This window comes from Mus pahari, chromosome 14 (assembly GCF_900095145.1).
Source record: "Mus pahari chromosome 14, PAHARI_EIJ_v1.1, whole genome shotgun sequence".
NCBI lineage: Eukaryota > Metazoa > Chordata > Mammalia > Rodentia > Muridae > Mus > Mus pahari.
The window spans coordinates 22,363,433-22,384,413 of NC_034603.1; the positions used below are offsets into that span (position 1 = coordinate 22,363,433).

The 20,981-nt window shown below is 47.9% G+C and overlaps 1 protein-coding gene across 6 annotated transcripts in view; it reads left to right on the plus strand.

Moving 5' to 3' along the window:
- Window positions 1-20,981, plus strand: part of Acsl6 (acyl-CoA synthetase long chain family member 6) — a 61,549-nt gene that overhangs the window by 30,985 nt on the left and 9,583 nt on the right. For 3 of the 6 annotated variants that reach the window (XM_021213185.1, XM_021213182.1, XM_029545968.1), the window contains exons 10-20: window positions 608-681; window positions 2,530-2,607; window positions 4,069-4,203; window positions 4,669-4,803; window positions 6,064-6,159; window positions 7,535-7,607; window positions 10,992-11,080; window positions 11,708-11,824; window positions 16,610-16,753; window positions 18,074-18,175; window positions 19,045-19,116. In XM_021213185.1, the coding sequence (XP_021068844.1) occupies window positions 608-681; window positions 2,530-2,607; window positions 4,069-4,203; window positions 4,669-4,803; window positions 6,064-6,159; window positions 7,535-7,607; window positions 10,992-11,080; window positions 11,708-11,824; window positions 16,610-16,753; window positions 18,074-18,175; window positions 19,045-19,116 (1,115 nt within the window). Of the gene's footprint in view, window positions 1-607; window positions 682-2,529; window positions 2,608-2,664; window positions 2,743-4,068; window positions 4,204-4,668; window positions 4,804-6,063; window positions 6,160-7,534; window positions 7,608-10,991; window positions 11,081-11,707; window positions 11,825-16,609; window positions 16,754-18,073; window positions 18,176-19,044; window positions 19,117-20,981 lie in introns of all 6 variants that reach the window. The other 3 variants (XM_021213183.1, XM_021213186.1, XM_029545969.1) reach the window with 2 other exon arrangements.

A 20,981-nucleotide genomic window follows, 5' to 3' on the forward strand; every position in this document is an offset into this window, starting at 1 on the left:
TGGCAGACCCGCCTGGTGAACAGATTCCTCTTAAGGCAGCATCCACTCCCACCTTCGCGGCCTGACCCTGATTGTAGACCACCCCTGCCTTTGGGTCTATTACTTGTTCGTGGTCACTGGTCTCTCCTCTTGTCTCATGGGGATCCCCGGAGCCTATTAACATCTATGCGATCTTAGGTTTCAGATTAGGATTGAGAGAGGAGACTTGAAGACTCAGTGTAACCCTCTCCAAAGAAATTCTCCTCACCAATTTTGCTTCTCTCCCCCCCCCCCCACCTTTTTTTAAAGGCAAAATTCACATAGCACATAAAATTAACACCCTCTTTTAAAAACAGAGTCTCAGTCTATAGTCCAAGCTGGCCTTAAACTCAAAGAAATCCTCCTGCTTCGGCCTTCAAAGAACCAAGACTACAGTTGCAAGCCACCACATCTAGTTTCAATTAACCGTTTAAAACTTGTTAAATCTTTTTAACACTTGTTTATTTATTTTGTGTAGGGTTGTGGTAGCCCCACTGTGTCATGGTGTGCCATGCTACGGTTCATATGTCAAGGTCAAAAGGTAACTGTCAGGCTCCTAATGAAACCCTTTCTTGCCTTCTGTTTTCAGGGAACCCCAAAGGTGCGATGCTCACCCACGGGAACGTGGTGGCCGATTTCTCAGGCTTTCTGAAAGTGACAGAGGTGAATAAAGCCAACTTCCTACGCAGGCCTTTCTTCAGGACACACCTCCAGTTATTCTAGCCAGGGTGGCAACTTTTCAATACTACCATATGACTCTCTAGTCTTCAAATGTCTGGGCCGTATTCACGGTCATCCTGAGATGAACACCGTGAAAGGGTCACAGAGTAGGCGTGGTTAGAGCTGTTTTAGGGCAGTCGCTTGCAGGCAGGAAGTTCTTGCTTTTATGAGGGCTGCCCCACTTATACAACCACTTTTAGCCTCTAGTACTGGTTTGGTTTGGTTTGGTTTGGTTTTTGGTTGGGGTCTTACTATGTATTTCAGGATGGCCTCAAATACCTGATGCCCTGCCTCAGCCTCCCAGATGCTGGGATTACAAGCATGAGCCGTCAGACTAGCTTTCAGCCCCAGCTCGGAAATGACCCATCATCCAACATTCACTTGATATCAGAAAGCTCCAAAAGCCCAGGGCGGGGGTTGGGGAGCATGTGAGCCTGATTTCATTCTTCAGTTCAAAAAGTGAGATCCCTCCCAGCTCCTGTGTGTACCTTCATCTCAGAAGTAAGCCTCGATGACTTGTTTGTCAAGCAGGCTGGGGTTTAATTTGGCCGTTTTGTGTTTAAGGACTACTAGAGTCTGAGAAACAGTGGCAGCTGCTAATTGTAAGGCTGTATGTAAAGGTAATTGCAAAGTCCAACAAGCTTGCTTTCTTGGTCTGACAAAAGCATGGTAGTGTTTATAAACAGCTAAGGAAGGAGGCGGACCTGTCCCAAGCAGGGTGAGTATGTGCTATAGCTTCCTTCAGGAGGAAGGATGCCAGGCCCTTCCTCCACTGTGGAAACGGTCTGAGTGTATGCTACATGGTACCGTGGGGCATTACACTCGGGACGCTGAGATGCTTTGGTGGGAAACGGAGGCATGATTGCTGGTTGAGATCAGGTTCAGAGTCAGGATCCAGGATCCCGAAGTCTGTCCAAGCCAGCTCAAAAGCAAAAGGAGAGTGGAGACTGGTAGGACAGGCCAGAACAGTTAGGTCCCACTAAGGAAGTCCACACCCTTTGTTGGCCGGAACAGTCTGTGTCTCTGGGACCCGTCCTGTCTGGGAGACAGCTGTGGGATAGCGCCCAGCCTGTGTATTCTCCTTTAAGGGCAGCCTGATTCCCAGCGGTGGCTTGGGAGGCTATGTCTGGCCACCTGTTTGTGGCTTGGCCTCTTTTCCTCTGCCACCCACCCACAACTCAGCCCAGCTGGCATACATGATATGTAGGACTCTCTGAGCCATTTTCTCCACGAGGCCTAGAATGTGCCATCAAGCCGACTGAGACCGTGTGACTCTGCTTAGGTAGCCAGGGCGGCAGATGTTACTTACAGAAAGGGTGGGGAGAGGAGAGAGCCAGGCTGGCGCCCACACCAACAGACAGAGGCGACAAGACAAGGGAGGCGAGGTGCAGGCCATCCTGAGAGGAGACTTCCCTGCGGAGCCTGGCTCTGCTGGTTTATATGTGCTTCCGTGGCTCTTCGCTTCTGCAGATAACCTGCACCCACTGGCGCTGTGACCTAACACTTGGCTTCCTATGCTGCCTCTCTCTCTCTCCCTCTCTCTCTCTCCCTCCCTCCCTCCCTCCCTCCCTCCCTCCCTCCCTCCCTCCGCCACCTCTCCTCCCCACCTCCTCCTCTCTCTCATCATTTTTCCCTCTCTTCTCACCTCTCTGTCTTCCCCCTCCCTCTCCCTTCCTCCACCCCTCCCCCTCCCCCAGGCCATTTTTTTTTCTCTTTATTGTTTGATGACTCTCTCGTTGTCTTCCTGTCAGTGTTTCTTTCCTTTCTGTCTCCCATGCCCGTCACCTGCAGAAAGTGATCTTTCCGAGACAGGACGATGTGCTCATCTCCTTCCTCCCTCTGGCTCACATGTTTGAGAGAGTGATCCAGGTAAGCCTTCTGCCTGGCTGACAGGGACTTGCCTGGGCTCCCTGTGTTCTCTTGCAGAGTCAGTGGGCCCCGACCTGTGCGGATGTCCACTTTTCCTACTTGCCTTTAGCACACATGTTTGAGCGCATGGTGCAGGTAAGGCCCCGCGGCATCAGGGAAGGCACCCTCCGTGCCCAGAACCTACACCTACGGCAGGGACTCACCTGCCACCGGTTGTGTGAAGTAGGGCCAAGAGGACTCCATTCTTAGAAGGTAGCACAAAGGGGGCCAGAGAGATCTGAGGATCTGGGCCACTCCACCTGTCCTCCCTAGGAGAGATGCTTCAGGAAACACCCAGACCCACCTCAGCTGGGAGAGGACCTGGGTTAGTGGCATTGGTTCCAAGAGCATGACAGACCTTCAGAAGTGCTTTGCTACCCCGGCTATGTGTGGAACTGCTCTGGTAGCCAGCATGCTCCTGTTCCACGACTTACAAACGTCTTAAGGCCAGAATGAAGTAGTAAAACTGCGGCATCCAACTGTCATGGCTCTCAGGCTAAAGGCCTGGACCATGCAATGGTTCTCAGACAGTTCTTGTAAGGAGAGAGGGAGAGAGAGAGAGAGAGAAAGAGAGAGAGAGAGAGAGAGAGAGAGAGAGAGAGAGAGAGAGAGAGAGAGAGAAAGAGAGAGAAGCAGGGAATCCATATAGGATGGTGGAATCAAAGAATTTCCCACACGTGTCATTGAAAGGATCAGCCAGTGAATAAAAGATATCTTTCAAGTCTATTTCCGCTCTGTCTGGTGGGGAGAGCTGGCGTCGTTGGGCCTAGATTAGAATGCCAGCCATTATCATCAACTAGTTTTACGCAGCTGGGCAAGACACTTTATTTACCTTTCTGAGCCTTGCGTTCTTCTCCCACCAATGATCATGGCTGGAACACTGCCTTCCTTAAAGAGCTGCCCTGGGCGTTAAAGAACAAAGCACACGATAAGGCGCCTCATGTGCTTCTGGCCCCCTAGGAGCCAGCCAGGAGTCCCTGGTCTCCCATCACCTCTAGTAACCAAGGAAGATAGCACTTCATGCCACAGCTGCAGAGATGTCTCTGGGAAATCCAAAGCATCTCTAGGGATCCATTTATGGAGTGTAGATAATAGAACATTTCAAGGACCCAAGTTTTCTGGGTGGGATGGGGTGGCTCATGTCTAGGGTTGAGAGTGGGTGTGAAGGAGCAGGCACCAAACAAGAATGGCCGCTCCAGCGTCATTCCACTTGACCCTCTCCTTAGGCCTGGCTGGGACTTGGTAAAAAGGTTGTGGGTCAGTGGGCGGGTCACTCACCTGCCACTCAGTGTGTTATGGCAGCAGCCAGAGCTGGGTTGGGATCCTGGGTGTTCTTCATGGAGGGCAAAACTTTGGATAGGTCTGGCCTGCAGCCAGGAGTTCCCACCCTAAGCGATCCCACCTTCTTATCCTCTCCCCCAGTCTGTTGTCTACTGCCACGGAGGGCGCGTGGGCTTCTTCCAGGGAGACATCCGCCTCCTCTCAGATGACATGAAGGCTCTCCGCCCCACCATCTTCCCTGTGGTCCCACGGCTGCTGAATCGGATGTATGACAAGGTGGGTCCCATGGACTGGGAGGTTCTCATTTGCTGGTGTGGACGACGGAATCTGGGGTTCCAGGTGTGTGTGTGGGGGGGTTCCTTCCCTCCAACCCAGGTCTGAAAACTAGTCTCCTTCCTGTGTTCCCCAAGTCTTTCCTATGCTTCCTTCTCTGGCTTCCTTCCAGTCTAAAAAAACTCTGGTTAAAGAGACCTGACCTCCCTCTCCTCCCCTCCCCTCCCCTCTCCTCTTTTCTCTTCCCCTCCCTTCTTTCTATCCCATCTCCTTCCCATCGCCAAAATGTGCCTGGCCCTCGATAGCATTAACCCTCGGCTTTACACTACAAATCCAGTGACCTCTCACAGGTGTACACAGAAACACAGGTCCTCTGCTGGCCATCGTGGGCCCTCTTCCTGGAGGGTATGTTTAGAAGGAAGGTAATCAGGCCCTGCCTGACTGCTGTCTCCCACTTGTGCTCCTCAGATCTTCCACCAGGCAGACACCTCACTAAAGCGCTGGCTCCTGGAGTTTGCGGCAAAGCGCAAGCAGGCCGAGGTCCGGAGCGGAATCATCAGAAACAATAGTATCTGGGATGAACTCTTCTTTAATAAGATTCAGGTAAAGAAGTGAGTCTGTGAGTCCAGAGTGGCACTGTGCCTGCTGGGTGATCTCATGGGAGAAATGGAGAAGATGACCAATAAGGACCCCCTAGGTTGACCACACTCTGGTAGATGGCCTCACACCCATGCATAGATGGACTGCACAAGTTGGACTCCATAGGATGTTAAACAAACCAAAATGAAAAAAGAAAACAGGAAGTTGGGAGAGAGGTGAGGGAGTCAGGGATGGACCCTGGTGGAGTTAACAGGAGGAGTGGGGAAATGAATATGGTATGAGACTCTCAAAGAATTAATTAAAAATATTATATACATATACTTACATATACATATATGCACACAAATATATATATATATACACAAAATACATGCATATATATAGACATATACATACATACATACACACACACATATATATACATACATAATATGTATTGAAAAGGCCCTTAGAGAGTAGGTCCTTTGAACTCCACCTTGCTGGGTGCTCAGGCCATTGTTCCACTGAACCTGGACCTGGAGGCCTGGGCTTCCTCCTGCCATTCCCAGTAAACTGGTGATGGTGGGCTTTCAACGGCACTTACTTCTCTCTAGATAAACAGGAGTCCTCTCTCCCTTTCCTTGTGTCCTGTCCTGTCAAGTCAGCTTCTCCTGAATCAGGCCAGTCCCGAATTGTTCCTTGCTACATCGCCACCACAGTCCCTGTGTCCTGCACCACCCTAGGAATCTCGCTCATTAGTGGTATCAGCTCAGGCCTCTTCTTGCTATTCTGTTTTTAGCCATGAAAATTAATATTTAAGCTCTCTTGGCTCAACTTACAGAAACAAAGTGTTTCAAGTATCCTTTGTCCCCTGCAGAACATAGTAAATAAAGCATGGTATTGATTTCTACATGAGAAAAAGTCGATGCCATTAAAATGGAAGCTGGAGGTGGAGCTGGAGAAAATTGTCTTAAGTAATTGTTTTGGAGCCCGGTGAATAATGAGAGCTTGGAGAAGCAGACGAATCATTTAAGGAGGGAGAAACACGTTATTAAAATTGCCTCATGGAATCACAGCACTCAGAGTCGGCCACAGAACGGGACAATCTGGGTTAGGTTGACAACTAAGCCACATTTATTACAAAAGAGAAGCGACTTCCTCAGCACGTGGCTCTCTCTCTTCCTGACCCGTTCCCCAGCACCCAGGGTCCAGCTGTTGAAAGCAGACCGTAAATGAGGACCACCTCATGTGTCACCATCATTGGCAGCTTCTCTCTTCCCACAGGCCAGTCTCGGGGGGCATGTGAGGATGATCGTCACTGGAGCAGCCCCCGCGTCACCAACAGTTCTGGGATTCCTACGAGCAGCTCTGGGATGCCAGGTATCATCATCCCGGGCCTTCCTTGGGGGTGGTGGGATGTGTACTGGGTATCACAGGTATAGAGGAAGATGCCAGGGGCCCAAACCTTTCACTCTGTGGGTAAGAAAAACACACAGCCACAGAGAACAAGAATGGCTTTGCCACCTTTTGGGAACCCCCAGGAATATCCATGCTATGAGAGTCCTTTACCTGGAACCTCGGAAGATTCAGCAAAAGGAAAAGGAATCAGATGAACTATATATCTATATATCTATGTATTAGTATATCTGTATATCTATATATCTGCATATATATCTGTATCTATATCTGTATGCTGGAGAGGTGCCTCAATGGTTAAGAATACTTAATGGCCTTCCAGAGGGCCTGAGTTTGGTTTCCAGAAACCACTTGATGGCTCACAACTCCAGTTGCAGGGGATCCAGCACCCTCTTCTGACCTCCACTGTTACCACACATACATGGTGCACATACATATATACTCAGACACATACGTATGAAATAAATATGTTTTTAAAAATAAAAATGTACATGCATCCTTAGTGTGCTGGAGCCTCTGCATCATCCGGCCCTGCCTCTCTGCTCTCTATAGCCTTCAAAGTGTCTCCCATCACAAAGCAAGAGCATCAGGAAAGGACAGCCCCTCTGCGTGCTGTTGTTCGGTTAACTCTAAGAAACAAAACAAATGAACAAACAAAACTATCTCTTAATTTATCCATTCGGTTAAAATCTGTTCAGCTTCCTACAGAGGCAGGGTATCGTGTCGTGGCTGCAGCAGGGCAGGAAGCTAAACGTGTCTGTTTCTTATGTACAGCGCTTAAGTTGTTAGGCTTCCGATGCCTTGAACCCCAGGGCCTGGAGAGGAACACCAAAGATAAAATCAGGCCTGTAGTAGATCTAGAATATTTATCTTGAGTATGCATTTATCCAAGTGAAGATAGAGCCTATGGCTAAAAACTGGCCAGAAATCTTTATTCCAAACCGCACAGCCTAAGTACTCATGGTTAAAAGTAGCAGATCAGGGCTGGTGAGATGGCTCAGTGGGTAAGAGCACCCGACTGCTCTTCCAAAGGTCCGGAGTTCAAATCCCAGCAACCACATGGTGGCTCATAACCATCCGTAACAAGATCTGACGCCCTCTTCTGGGGTGTCTGAAGACAGCTACAGTGTACTTACATATAATAAATAAATAAATCTTAAAAAAAAAAAGTAGCAGCCCAGCCCTACTGTGTTCATTCCCGCCAGTGTCAGCTACCAGGGCACTACATGTCTCCACCAGCCTCACTGGGAGCTGCAGAAGGAGGCAAGCTGGCCAAGAGGGGCTACCAGACGATTCTGAGGCAGTGTGGCCCACATCACAGTTTCTGTTTTGCTTGAAGGTCTATGAAGGTTATGGGCAAACTGAATGCACAGCTGGGTGTACCTTCACAACTCCAGGGGACTGGACATCAGGTAGGAGAGCTTACAGGGGTGGGGAGGGGGCAGGATGTGAGGTAATGCGGTGAGGGGTGGTGGCGGGGGGGGGGTATCTGAATTGTGATACTATGGCTCTAATGTTTTCTTTGTTGCAATTTTTTTGCACTTTCTTTTTTGTACCGTCCCCTATTTAAATTTTTATTTGTAATTTAAAACTGCATTAATTTACTTTGTTTATGTTGTGTGTGTGTACGCACATACCCTGGCACCCTGTGGAAGTTGGAGAACAACGAACAAGGGTTTGTTTTCCCCTTTCATTGTGTGGATTTCTGGGACAAAGTGAAAGTCTTCAAACTCAGCAGCAAGTGTCTATCTCTCCCTCCTGCTTTTTGTTTGTTTGCTTTTTATTTTGGTTTTGTTTTGTTTTATTAATAGATAGAAGTTGTACAAAGTGTGGAGCACAGGCTAGAACTCCACGTGGTAAATGCTTCTAATACCAGCACACTGCTTTTTGTAGATCCTACATCACCACACTGCTCTATACAAAAAAAGAAGAGGGCTATGAGTTGAATGTGACTTGTGACAGACAACTCTCTCTTTGTATAAAAAAAAAATGTAGAGTGTTTTGCATGCATGCACATATGTGCACAGTGTGTGTGTGTGTGTGTGTGTGGTGCCTGTTGGGGTCAGGAAAGAGTGCTGGATCTCCTGGAACTAGAATTATGGATGGTTGTGAACCAATATGCGGGTGCTAGGAGTCGAGCCCCAGCCCTTTTGGAAGAAGAACCACGTCTCCAGCTCCTCTGAGGACCATGTCTTAAGGATGGGGCTCCTGTGGTGTAGAAGGCAGCGACAACCTCAGAAAGGAGGAGGCCGTGCACACTCTCAGAGTGAGGATTTCCCACCGCCTAGGCAGACTGAAGTAGGTCTGTAGTAGTTAGCTTTTGGGTCTCCCATCACCAGATTCCCATTAGGCACCGAACAAACTTGGAAAGCACTCACAAAAGAATTCCTTAGGATGCTTCCCCTGCGGCCACTCTCTGTGCTTACGTCTGCTCAAATACAGACTGGAAATTTCGGAATGATGAGCTTGCAAAAGAAAAAAGCCAGTTAATGCAACAGTATTTCACAGAATCTTGAAACACGATAGGTAGATACAAAATGGAAACTGTATTTGACTGAGCCAGATAAGGAGTGATTTTTTTTTTTCATGAACCCTGAATATTTCACTCCAGCTGGGTGAAGGCTGCTTGCTTCCCATACAAACTTCAGGAACTCTCTTTGAAAGTCATGCTCACTATTTTTTTTAATTATACAAATATTTAATTTTAATTTTATGTATGTCCAATGTGCACTTGAGTCCAAATGTCCACAGGGGCCAGAAGAGGGCATCAGATCCCCTGGAGCCAAAGTTGCAGATAGTTTTGAGCTGCCTAACATGGATGCTGGAAACCAAATTCTTCTCTGTAAGAGAAGTAAGCTGAGCCATTTCTCCAGGACCTAGCTGTGTGTGTGTGTGTGTGTGTGTGTGTGTGTGTGTGTGTGTGTGTGTCTGTGTGTGTGTGTCTGTGTCTCTGTGTCTCTGTGTGTGTGTCTGTGTCTGTCTGTGTCTGTGTGTGTGTGTCTGTTTGTGTGTGTCTGTCTGTGTCTGTGTTTGTGTGTGTCTGTGTGTGTGTTTTCTCCTTGTTGTTTCCACTGTACCAAGTCACCATTCCAAGAATTGCATCCCTTTTGGGTATTTTCATTCTTTTAAAAAATTACATTTATTTATTTGTGTGGGTGAGAGAGCATGTGTGTTTCACAGTGCACATGTAAATATCTGAAGGAAGATTGCATGAGTCAGTTCTCTCCATCGTGCAGCTTCTGGGGACCAAACTTAGAACCCTGAGTCCACTCTAACCCCACTTACCTCAGATGCCATCTTTAATGCTGTCCTATTTAAAACTGTTGAGTTTTTAATTCATCCTTACTGGGAACCCTAAGAGGCTGGGTGTCAGAAAGCTGATGTCTCTTTGTGTAATATCATAACAGGTTTAGCAATTTGTCTTCTAAAAGAGAAACCCAAGTGCCCCAGCCTTCTTTTTCATACCCGTGGCACATCTGGTTCAGGACCTTGGCCAGCACCTACCTAGCACTCCATTTGCTTCCCAACATGTGAGGTAAAGACCACAAAGGCTAGTGAATGACTTCGATAGGATCTTGTGGCTGGAGTGCATAAGATCATCAAACTTTAGAATTTGATTCCCCCTGCCCTGCAACCCCAGGGAAGAGTAACTTCATCCTGGTTTTCTGTTCCTTGCTTACCTAAGTGCAGTACTGCGTACAATGGCATCCATACTGCCTAGGTGCCTGTGAGAAAGGCAGACCCTCATCCCAGACCTCAGTCCAAATCTGCAGTGTAGCAAGCACTCTGGGTTGTCTCTGTACGTACCAATCATGAGCCTGACTAAGGGTTAAAAATAAAAGTACTGGTTGTAGCTTATGATCCACGTGTAGCACACACTGGCCTCCGTCTCCTGATCCTCCGCATTCATCTCCTATTACAACTGTGCACCACTATGCGTAGCTGGAAAAATGTCTTGATGTGGGTACCACTCTACAACCTCCTAACCATGCATGGTGGAATGAGACTCCCACCTTACTCAGGGCCTCTATGTAGGTTTGTGCTGGGTCCCACTCCGTAAGAACCAAACATAAGGCTTGTGCTACCAAGCCTGACAATCCCCAGAATCCACATGATGTAAAGAGAGAACTGACTCCTCTGAGCTATCCTCTGACCTCCACACATGTGCTGTGGCATGTGTACTTGTGTACACACACACACACACACACACACACACACATAATACTAATAAATGTAGATAAATTAAGAACCAATGTAAGTATCACATGGTGGTGCCTTCCTATAATTGCAAGACTGGTAAGGTTGACACACAGAACCACAAGTTTGGGGTCAGCCTGGGTGCTGTAGTGAATTTCAAGACAACCTGGGCTGCACAGAGAACCCTGTGTGTGAATAGATATATTAAAGTGGAGCTCACACTCTGCATTCCCCAGAGTTTAGTTTTACCCTCGGTTTGTCCCTGTTACCAGCACCTGCATAAAGGTGTGTTACTCTGGTCCCACAGCTCCCTGCTTTAACCCACCTGGGGGTTTGTTTCCATTTTTGTTTTGTCTCTGTTTTGTTTTGTTTTGTTTTGTTAGCAGTAAGGCCCAGGTTAGGTGGCCCAGGAATGGCCTCAAACCACTCACTATGCAGCCTAGGATGACCTTGAGCTCCTGATACTGTGTCCTCTACCTCTCAAGTTCTGGGATTGTAGGCATGCTCCACTCTACCAGGATGCTTAGGGATCCCCCAGAGATGTCAAGCACCATGGTACCGAACCACTGAACTAGCATCACCTTGTTCTGGTATCCTAGGGCACGTAGGGGCACCTCTGCCCTGCAACCACATCAAGCTGGTCGATGCAGAGGAACTCAACTACTGGACCTGCAAAGGAGAAGGAGAGGTGAGGTTCAGATGTCACCCTTGCTTCTACGAATGTCACATGTAGCCAAGCAGAAGCAAAGGACAGTGGGGCTAAAGCCATTTTTTTCCTTACCTGCATGCAAAGTCATTAATTTCTGGACTTTAAAGGAAGTACTCCCTCCCCCACACGTGCGTGTGCCCCGTTGTGGTATGGGTTGCTGCAATATAGCTTGTCTCGTCAGAAACATGGCCATACATCAAATAGGCCACATGAAGTGGGCCAAGCTGAGCTGTTCTTGCTCAGCCCGAGGGAATGGATGGAATGGATGGAGAATCGGGCTTCCTGCCAGCCAGTGAAGCAGGGGGCCTGAGCATCTCTGGTAGGATCAGCCAGTCATCGGTATCTGTGGCAAGTATCCCCAAACAGCATGAGCCCAAGGTCAGGGACTCCTAAGGGAGAAGTGACAAATGAAGAAAGGACAGCCCACACAGGGAAGACACTGATTCAGAGACAGCAAGGGACAGCAGAGGGCTGCTTCACACCCTCTGGTCCACGGCGGCCTTCCAGTAGATGGAGAGCACACCTTTTCTCATGCCCGCTGACAGTCTGTCACTGTTGGCTCTCCTGTATCACGAGTGAGCAAAGCTATGCTGTTTCCCCCCACAGATATGTGTGAAAGGACCAAATGTGTTCAAAGGCTACTTAAAAGACGAGGACAGGACAAAGGAGGCCCTGGACAGCGACGGCTGGCTTCACACTGGAGACATTGGGAAATGGCTGCCGGTATGTAGGTTTGGAGGCTGGTGCTCCACACTCGTGTCAGTGATGGGTGGGTGTGCAGATCGGTTCACTGAGAGGGGCACCTGTTCATATGTGCCCCAACCTTGTCCCTAGCTTCCTGCTCCCACTGCCCCGATGACAGTGACAGTGGCCTGTGTGGTGGTCAGAACTTGGGCCTTCCAACAACTCCCTGTCTCTCATGGAATCCAGGAAAGGTTTATTAGTATGTGGAGGCTGCTGACTAACTAGAAGGAGGTACATTTTTTTTAGCAGATCTGAGAAAGTCAGCGTGTAGTCCAGGTGTTATTGCTCTGAAGAGACACTATGACCACAGAAAGTTTTATAAAGGAAGACATTTCATTGAGGAACCTCTTACAGTTTAGAGGTTTACTCCCATCACGATGGGAAACGTGGCGGCCTGCAGGCAGATGTGATGCTTAGAGTTCAACATCCAGATGGGGAGACAGCAAGAAGAAAGACAGCTTAGTGGGCCTGGCTTGGGCTTCTGGAACCCCAAAGCCCACCCCCAGTGACACACTTCTTCCAACAAGGCCGCACCTACTCCAACAAGACCCTGCCTCCCAATAGTGCCACTGCCATGAGCCTATGGGGGTCATTATCATTCGAACCACCACAGCCAGGGACACTGGCCCCCAGGTGAGAGATTGGCATCTGGAAAAGGGAAACACTTGGTGTTGATGGATAAGGGGTACTTCAGCTCCTTTGACACTTGTGGAAGTTGTTTTTATCACTTTGAGCAAAGCTATATGTGGGGCTAGTCCCGCATCCACTCCGCCATAGGGTTTGGGCCACTCAGGGAGACAGGAGGTGGGAAGTCTTGACCACACTTACCCTCAAGCAGTGGGGAGCCGTGGGACATGGTTCTGGGGATGGGGGAACGCAGTCTGAGGTGCGGGACTGCCAGAGATGGCTCAGGGGTCCCCAGGCCTGCAGGGAGGCCTGGGGTATCCGATTCTCAGGCTCTTGGGCACCCAGGTGCCACTGGATGCTGCAGAAGAACTGAGAATGGAGAGGGGGCCCTCGGGCTGGATCTAGCCTGGGGCTGAGGGAGAAAAGAGCAGACGGCAGCTCTTTAGGTGGAAGCCTTCTCCATTGCTCCCCATGGCAGATCCAGATGGAAAAGAGGCAGTCTGTGGTTTTAAGAGCTTTATTGTCATGGCAGAAAGTGGATGAGTAAAACTGTACTCCACTTCTCAGGGCGGACCTGAGGCTAAATATCTTTTGTAGGGAGGAGTGTCTGGGAAGGAAAATTTATTGGTTATGTCCTCCAGGCCTTTAGGTACCTCAGTAAAATGGAGATCTGTCTTGAGGCTATGTGACCATAGGTTGTGTCCTCTACCTGTGGAGGGGCTTGGGGCACTGCCCTTACCTGACTGATGGCCACAGATCCATGTAGGTTTGTGTCCTCGTGCCAGGAGCCTGGTTCTCTGGGAGCAGGGCAAAACACCTGCCAGCCTTTTAGGGTTACCGGGGTTTCTAGCCTTAGCTCAACCAGGAACCAGGCTGCCTTTTACGTTCCTATAGCTATACTCCTCTCTTGGGCTACACCCTGGCCCACTTGTAGAATATGAAACAAAATCTTCATAGCATTCTTGGCTATGGCTCCCAGTTTTTTATCCCAAACAAATATACCTCATTCTCTCACTGTAAAAAGTCTTTCTCTCCCCCCTCTCTCTTCCTTTGTTCCTTCCTTCCTTTCCTTTCCTTCCTTCCTTCCTTCCTTCCTTCCTTCCTTCCTTCCTTTCTTTCTTTCTTTCTTTCTCTTTCTTTCTTTCTTTCCTTCTCTTGTGTACCTGTGTTATTTATTTATTTATTTACTCTATGTACCCGAGTGTGCGCGCCTCATGGTGGTCATGAGGTCAGAGGACAACCTGAACGCATCGATTCTCTCTCCTCCTACCATGACAGCCTTGGGGATCAAATTCAAGTCCCAAGCCTTAACCAGTGCTTTTACTCACTAAACTATCTTTCTTGTCCACATTTCCTTATTTTAAAAATGAGGATAATAATATTGTTTGCCTCTACGAGGCAATAGGATGCTGCCTTGGATGTTGCCACAAGGAACCAACGAGATCATGGCTACAAAGTACTGAGCACGGTGCCTGGCAGGCATCAGACACTCATGTAAATCCTTTGAAGTGGGGAACACTATTGCCAACACCCCAGCCCTGCCAACACCCCTGGTGTCACTCAGCCAGAGGGCCTCTCTGTGTTCTGTCTGGAAGGTCGCTACTGTTTGGTTAGAATCTGGGTGTTGAGTCTGTCAGGTACATGAGAAGTGTGAGCCCTCCCTGGCTCTGGGGCCAGATGAGACCATTTGCCTCTGCTGGGGCCTGCGTGCTTGCCTTTGAGAAACCTTCATGCGTGTAGCAGACAAGAACAAGCCCCTGTGTATTCTCTGGGACGGGAACCCTGCTCAGGGAAGACCTGCCTTTTCATTTTTATGTTTATTTTTGGCGTGAGTAGGGTTGCAGGAAGAAGCAGAGAACAACCGCTCACTGGACTTTTCTCTTAGGCCAAGAGGGTAAGAGAGACTGGAAGAGACGGTCAGGGCAGGGTCAGTAGACAGTCAGCTCCAACAGAAGGCACACCCTTGGAGGGAAGGTTGACCCATAAGCCAAGGACAATTGAGACTCGAGGCCCTGCAATCAATTTCATCATTTTTTGCTTTTATGTATTGATGATGATGATGATGATGATGATGATGATATAGGGTTCGTGAGAGGTCTTTCTGTTTAGCCCAGTGTATAGCCCTGGCTGAACTCAAATGTGCTACCATCCTCCTGGCTCAGACTCCCAACTTTTGGGATTATAGACATGTGCCATAACGCCTGGCTGGCTCCCATATTGTTTTTTCATAATGAAGCTACTATACATGTCTTCATAAGGAAATCCTATACATGTCTCAGAACAATAAACACTCAAATCTGAGGCACCAAGCCTGAGTGAAGCCGCCACCACTTCAGGGCATGGCTAGACTCCCTCAGACCCAAGACGCTCAAACAGCGGCCAGCAGCCATGGAGTCAGAATTGAAAGTTACCATCACTCCTAAGGAAGGGCTGGATTTTCATTGACATTTTCCTTCCGTTTGAAATGAATGTTTATTCTTTCTGTGTCTCTCCCGTCAGGCTAATGGTGCACCCCTGGTTTCAGTTCATCGTGACTCTGATGTGACTTTCTTGCATACTGTTCGCCTAGCCATGTGTTTGTGCCTTTTTTGTTTTTAATCCACAAACAAGATCAGTCCGTAATGTTTACTCTAAGATGACTCTGGTCTTGGCATCAGCTTATTTGAGTGAGCAGATAGGCAATGTCCTTTTTTTTTTTTTTGGTCCCATTTTCTAGAAGACCATGTGCAAGGCTTCAATGATTATGTTTAAGAAAGATTTGTGCTTTAAATTTTTATTGTATCATAGTAATAGATAAAACAGAAGTCCTCTAATACAGAAAGCCCTGGGTCTCAACCCTGCATCTTCTGTTTCCTAGCCCTGTGGCTGCTGGAAGGGTTGACTAATTCCTGACTAATGAGAATCAGTTAAAGGACCCTCATTTGCTTTCTAGAGGAGCAGAGGTGACAACAGCCAGCGGTGTCTGTGAAGACCAAAGAAGCTAGTGTAGGGGAAGCATCAGGGATCCAGCCCTAGTGTGGAGAGAAACAGACCCGCTTTCTTTTCCTTTCCTGGAGAGATTGTTCTGGCCCTGGAGGACCAAACAGTTGATGTGGGCATGGAGGGTATGCAGGAGTTGGTCTGCTCAGAATGTAGTTGGTTTCCATGGAGGGAGGAAAAAGAGGTGAGGGTGAGGGTGAGGGTGAGGGTGAGGGTGAGGGTGAGGGAGTCTACAAGTGAGGATTGATGAGCCTGAGGGGAGAGGGAGAGGGAGAGAGAGAGAGAGAGAGAGAGAGAGAGAGAGAGAGAGAGAGAGAGAATAGACAAGGCTAGGACAGTGAGGACAGCAATCTGAAAGAGCCTCATTCTGGGAGAGGCATATCCTGGGTGGACAGATTTTCACAGCATGATAGGAGTCACTGACCACGATGAAGTCTGGGTGCCCATGAAGAGATCTAGCCAGCAATGTAAGCACATGCAAATGTCGATCCCTGGTGTGCTGTTCCCAGAGATAATGGCTTATGTGCCACTTCATCATTCCAGGAACTCAAAAAAGTCCCAGTGTCAGTGAGGTGAATAGAGTCCTGGAGGCCACTGGCACCGGCCCCCATTTCCTGCCCTCCCTGCCAGGGGATGCTGGGGAGATGATCTAATGGCTGGGTGGAAGCACTGGCTCTCTGAAGAACCTGCTTTCAACCAGGAGACGGCCAGGGCACTCTGGGGTTGAGGCCGTAGCTGGGGCAATGGACTCTAGTGAGGTCAAAGAGAGTAGATCTGGAGATGTTGGTGAGGAAAAGATACAGCTGGAGCATGGGCCTGGGCAAGAGGAGCCCTGGTGGGATGGACATGAATCTGAGCAGAGGCACTGAATGCCTGCTTCAGGGGGCGGGGCGGGGCTGGGTGAGGGTGACTGGGGAAGTAGGAAGGCCCATACAGAAGAAGGGATGCTGGATGCTCAGGGCCCAGCAGAACTGGCATGTCACTTACCTGTGGTGGTCGATGGCTCCATCAAGCCCCATGCAACATCTCTGTAGACAAAGAGCAGAGCAGCTCTGGGGTCCTGGGGTGTCCAGGGTAAGATTGCACCGAGGAGGGGCGGCTCCAGCTTGGAAATGGGAGCGAGCGCTGTCTTAGAAAGCTGTCTGTTCCACTCCACAGGAGGGAACGCTCAAAATCATTGATCGGAAAAAGCACATATTTAAACTTGCTCAGGGGGAATACGTTGCGCCAGAGAAGATTGAGAACATCTACATCCGGAGTGAGCCTGTGGCGCAAATCTACGTCCACGGGGACAGCTTAAAGGTGAGCACCGCTGCTCCAGTGCTCCTGCGCATACTGGCCCTCCAGAACCTCCAGATTGTGTTTTGATTTCTAGTCAACCATCAGGACTCACCCATACATTTCTAGTCAAGAGGAAAAGATCCTTTCTAAAAGAGAAATTATGGGGTTTGGGAATCTAGCTCACTGAGCAGAGCACTTCCTGTTTTGAAGTCCTGGGTGCCCAGCACCACATAAAACCAGGCACGGTGATGCATGCAGAGGCAAAAGGATCCTGAGTTTGAGGGCAGCAGAAGAAATCTTAATTACTTAGGATTTGGTTAATTGCAGTTAGGACAAGTGAGTTCCTTGAAGACGTAGAAATAGACATTTCCACTAACTTTTAGTGTATGCCAACAAACTTCCAAGGGGGGGGTTCTTGAAAAAAGATATTAAGTAAAAAATTCAGTATTGTTGCTTTTCTGATTTGTGTGTGTGTGTGTGTGTGTGTGTGTGTGTGTGTATGTGTGTGTGTGTGTGTTGCTGTGGGTTGAACTCAGAGCCTTATTGCATGCTAAGCAAACACTCTTCCTCTGAGACCACTGAGATATCCCACCCTCTAAGCACTGTTGTTTCAATTTTAATATGCAAATCAATTGTGCAGGTAAATTAATATAGTAATGCAAGGAATGTTACTGATGATAATATTGCTTATCAGTATTAAAACATTTGCTGTCAATATCATTTAGGTCATGGTCAGAAAAACCAAAAATATATTCTATGGTATCAGAACTACTGACCCTAGTCTATCCTGTGCATTTGTTTATATAATTAAACCGTACATCACTTTTAAAGAAAATAACCAAAAACTTTAAAACAGTTCTTCATGAATAAATTGGAAGTAGTTTGAAAGTTCTGGGAAATGTTTGGGCTCACGGAATTGGGATCAATCAAGTTGTTAGATTAGCACCCTCCAATATATGCAGATCTGAGGTTGACATGAAAATCTGGGGGTATATCAGAAGTGTGCGTGTGTGTGTGTGTGTGTGTGTGTGTGTGTGTGTGTGTGTGTAGGAGTATATTTGATTTTTGGTTTTTGGAATCGGAGCTTGAACTCAGGGCCTCAGGCAAGCTAATCAAATAATTAACCACTGATCAGGCCCGTGTCAGACGTGATCAGTCAGGACCATGTAGCACATTAGTAGAAGTGTTTTATAACCTCTGAACAAATGTTTCATAACTGTAGACTTATTTTTAGGAAAGGGTGGAGTCTGAGAATGCCAAGAGATTATTTTTACTGCTGGATCACAAATGAGAGCTCTAAAAGCTTTTATCATGACTCTGCTTTTCTGGTGGGCTTTGTAGGCCTTTTTGGTTGGCATTGTCGTGCCTGACCCTGAAGTCATGCCTTCCTGGGCTCAGAAGAAAGGAATCGAAGGGACCTATCAGGAACTCTGCACAAAAAAGGTCTGTGCCCCAAGGTGCCTCCCGACAGGCTGCTGAGCATTTTATAAGTCACATAACAAGAGGACAGAAAAGCTGACGACCATGAAATCTAAATGCATAAGATGTGTCTGGTACTACTTTACACACTGTAGGAACCCCAAATCAGAGATTGACCCTTTTGTGGTTGTTGAAGACATCCCTGCTTTCTTTTGGAAAACAAAGTAAACCATTGGGCTCTTGGGACCAGTAACCATCACACAGAGTTTATCTAACCCCACTGCCCCATAGCTTGGAAGGGAGCTGTCCAAGAGGAGATGATTTGTCCCAGACCACACAGCTGGTTCACAGCAGAGTCAGATGTGAACCCAGGCTCTTTGCCCCACTGGCTGTGCCCTTGCCAAGGGAAGGTGGATCTCACGTGTACTGGGTTAACAGGTATCGATAGGACAGAAACAGTACACAGCTCTTTCTGCTTAAAGCATCCACTGCTCCATCACGGAATTGTCTTGACATCTAGGGAGGGTTGCTCTTCTGTGTTTCAACAGCAGATGCAGGCTGGCATCTCTGGTTCTACTCTCCCCACCCTGAGCCCCAAGCTTGCATAGGGTGGCAGCACTTCCATGCTGACCAACAGACCACTTTAAACAAAGCATGCCCTAACCTGCCCACAGTGACCTCTTAGGCCATTTACCTCCCTTTCTCTCCTGGAGAGAGGTATAGACTGGCATGGCACCAGGTTACCCTCACCAGGGAAGAGACCGAGAGAGAGCATGCGTCTCTCTCACTGGTTGACCTTAATTCAAAACCTTCTTCCCTCTATCTGCACTGCCCCCCTACCTCCAACCCTGTTTTGAAATGTGTTATTGTTTCACTTACATGGTTCAATTCAGGAATTGAAGAAAGCCATTCTGGATGACATGGTGATGTTGGGGAAAGAAAGCGGACTGCATTCTTTTGAACAGGTAACTGACCTTTCTCACCCCCACATTACAGAGAAGCATGGTGACCATGACCTGGCCTCTCTCCCTGCCTGGTAGGTGGCCAACCAGAAGGCCACACACACAAAGACCCCCTGAAGGATTGTTGTGAACTAACGGACACCTCCCACTCCTGAGCTAAATGAGGTCACTGGAGGGGTAAGGCTGTGCTTGTTGCCCTTACAACCGCAGGCGATCATAAGGCTGAAATAGAAGCCTTGCTGTCCCCGGGAGATCACGTGGGTCTGGTCGGGCTCCCAAGCACCCTACCTTATTTTTACTTTTATGGGCACTGCTGTCTTAGCAGCTGCAGGCAAGCTTACTTGCTAGGAGGACACCATCAGCCCAGTGTCCTTTCTGCAAAGGAGAAGGAAACAAAGCCCCTGCAAAGGTTCCTCTGAGACTTTCTGTAGCTGGGCTCAGGACTGAGCATGCGCAGTCCACTTCCCTGCTAGCATCTGTACTCTTAAGTAAAAGCCAAAGAGAAGAAGGTTCCAAGCAGAAAATAGTAACACGCTAATAAAAATTTTATCCTTTTGGATTTTGAGATAATTGTCCTTTTATAAAATCAGCATCCATAATTGTTCTCTGGGGACAGCAAGATAGCTAAGCAAGTAATGGTGCTTACTGTCACACTAGATGACCTGAGTTTAGTTCCTGTGCCCCATATAATGGGAGAAGAGAACCAACTCCTGAAAGAAGTTGACCTCTGAACTCCACACACGTATGTGCGTATTTGTACATGCATGTGTGTTCTGCTTGGATGCTTGTTTACACACACACACACACACACACACACACACACACACGGGAGTAAACAAAAATTTTTTCAATAACTGCTTTTTCAAAGGGTTTGGTGACACATGTGGGAGGGGACTCTCCATGAATTCAAGGCAAGCCTGATCTACATAGTTCCAGAACAGCAAGGGCTCTGTAGAGAGACCCTGTCACAAAAACAAACAAACAAACAAACAAACATGATTTCTATCAAAATCGCCCAAAGATATAGTATGAGAGATCTGCAAGGCTTATAAGAAGTTCTAAATTTTATATGCTGTTTTGATGATAGCCTACAACTAATTGTAAAGTTGGTTTTAAATGTAAAATTCTTATGTTTAATCTGAATCAAACTATGTTTATGTACAAAGATTTCTTTTTTTATTGTTGTGTTGCTTGGCTTTGGACAGGGTCTCATGCTATAGTGGTCTCAGTCAGAGCAGGCCGGCCTGCTACTTATTATGTAGCCCAGGCTGGTCTTGAACTTACCAAAACTCTTCCTGTCACAACCTCCCAGGTGTTAGGATTCCAGGTGTGAGCTAACTACCATATCCAGCTAAGGTTTTAAGTGTTTAAGATTGTTTTTCTCTTGGAACAGATGTTTAAATCTAACCAAATTTGAGAAACCAATGTTTGCTTGTCAGTAAGTGTTTCAGGTTGGCTAAAGCTCATCTCCAAAGCACGGTGGCTAATTGGTGCTTTTCAGAGTAGAAGGTCCGTTTTTGCCGCTATGGCTATTTCAGTTTCCAAATGTGGTAGAACTTATTGTGTGGTCTTTCCTTAATGGGGATCTGTGTGACTGGATGGCATGTGGTCATGTGGTCATGTGGTTCAGGGGCTACCCCTGAGTGGTTCCAGACCTTGTATCCTGGAGTAATTTGAAGGACCAGCTGGGGCTGCACCTGGTGACATCCTTGTGAATTCCCAAGCTCTGTACGCCATCTGTTGGTGCTGAGATGTATAACCTGCACAGGACACAGATTAAAAACCAAAATGGAGTTGGGGGCGGGGAGGAAGGAAGGAGGGAGAGAGAGAGAGAGAGAGAGAGAGAGAGAGAGAGAGAGAGAGAGAGA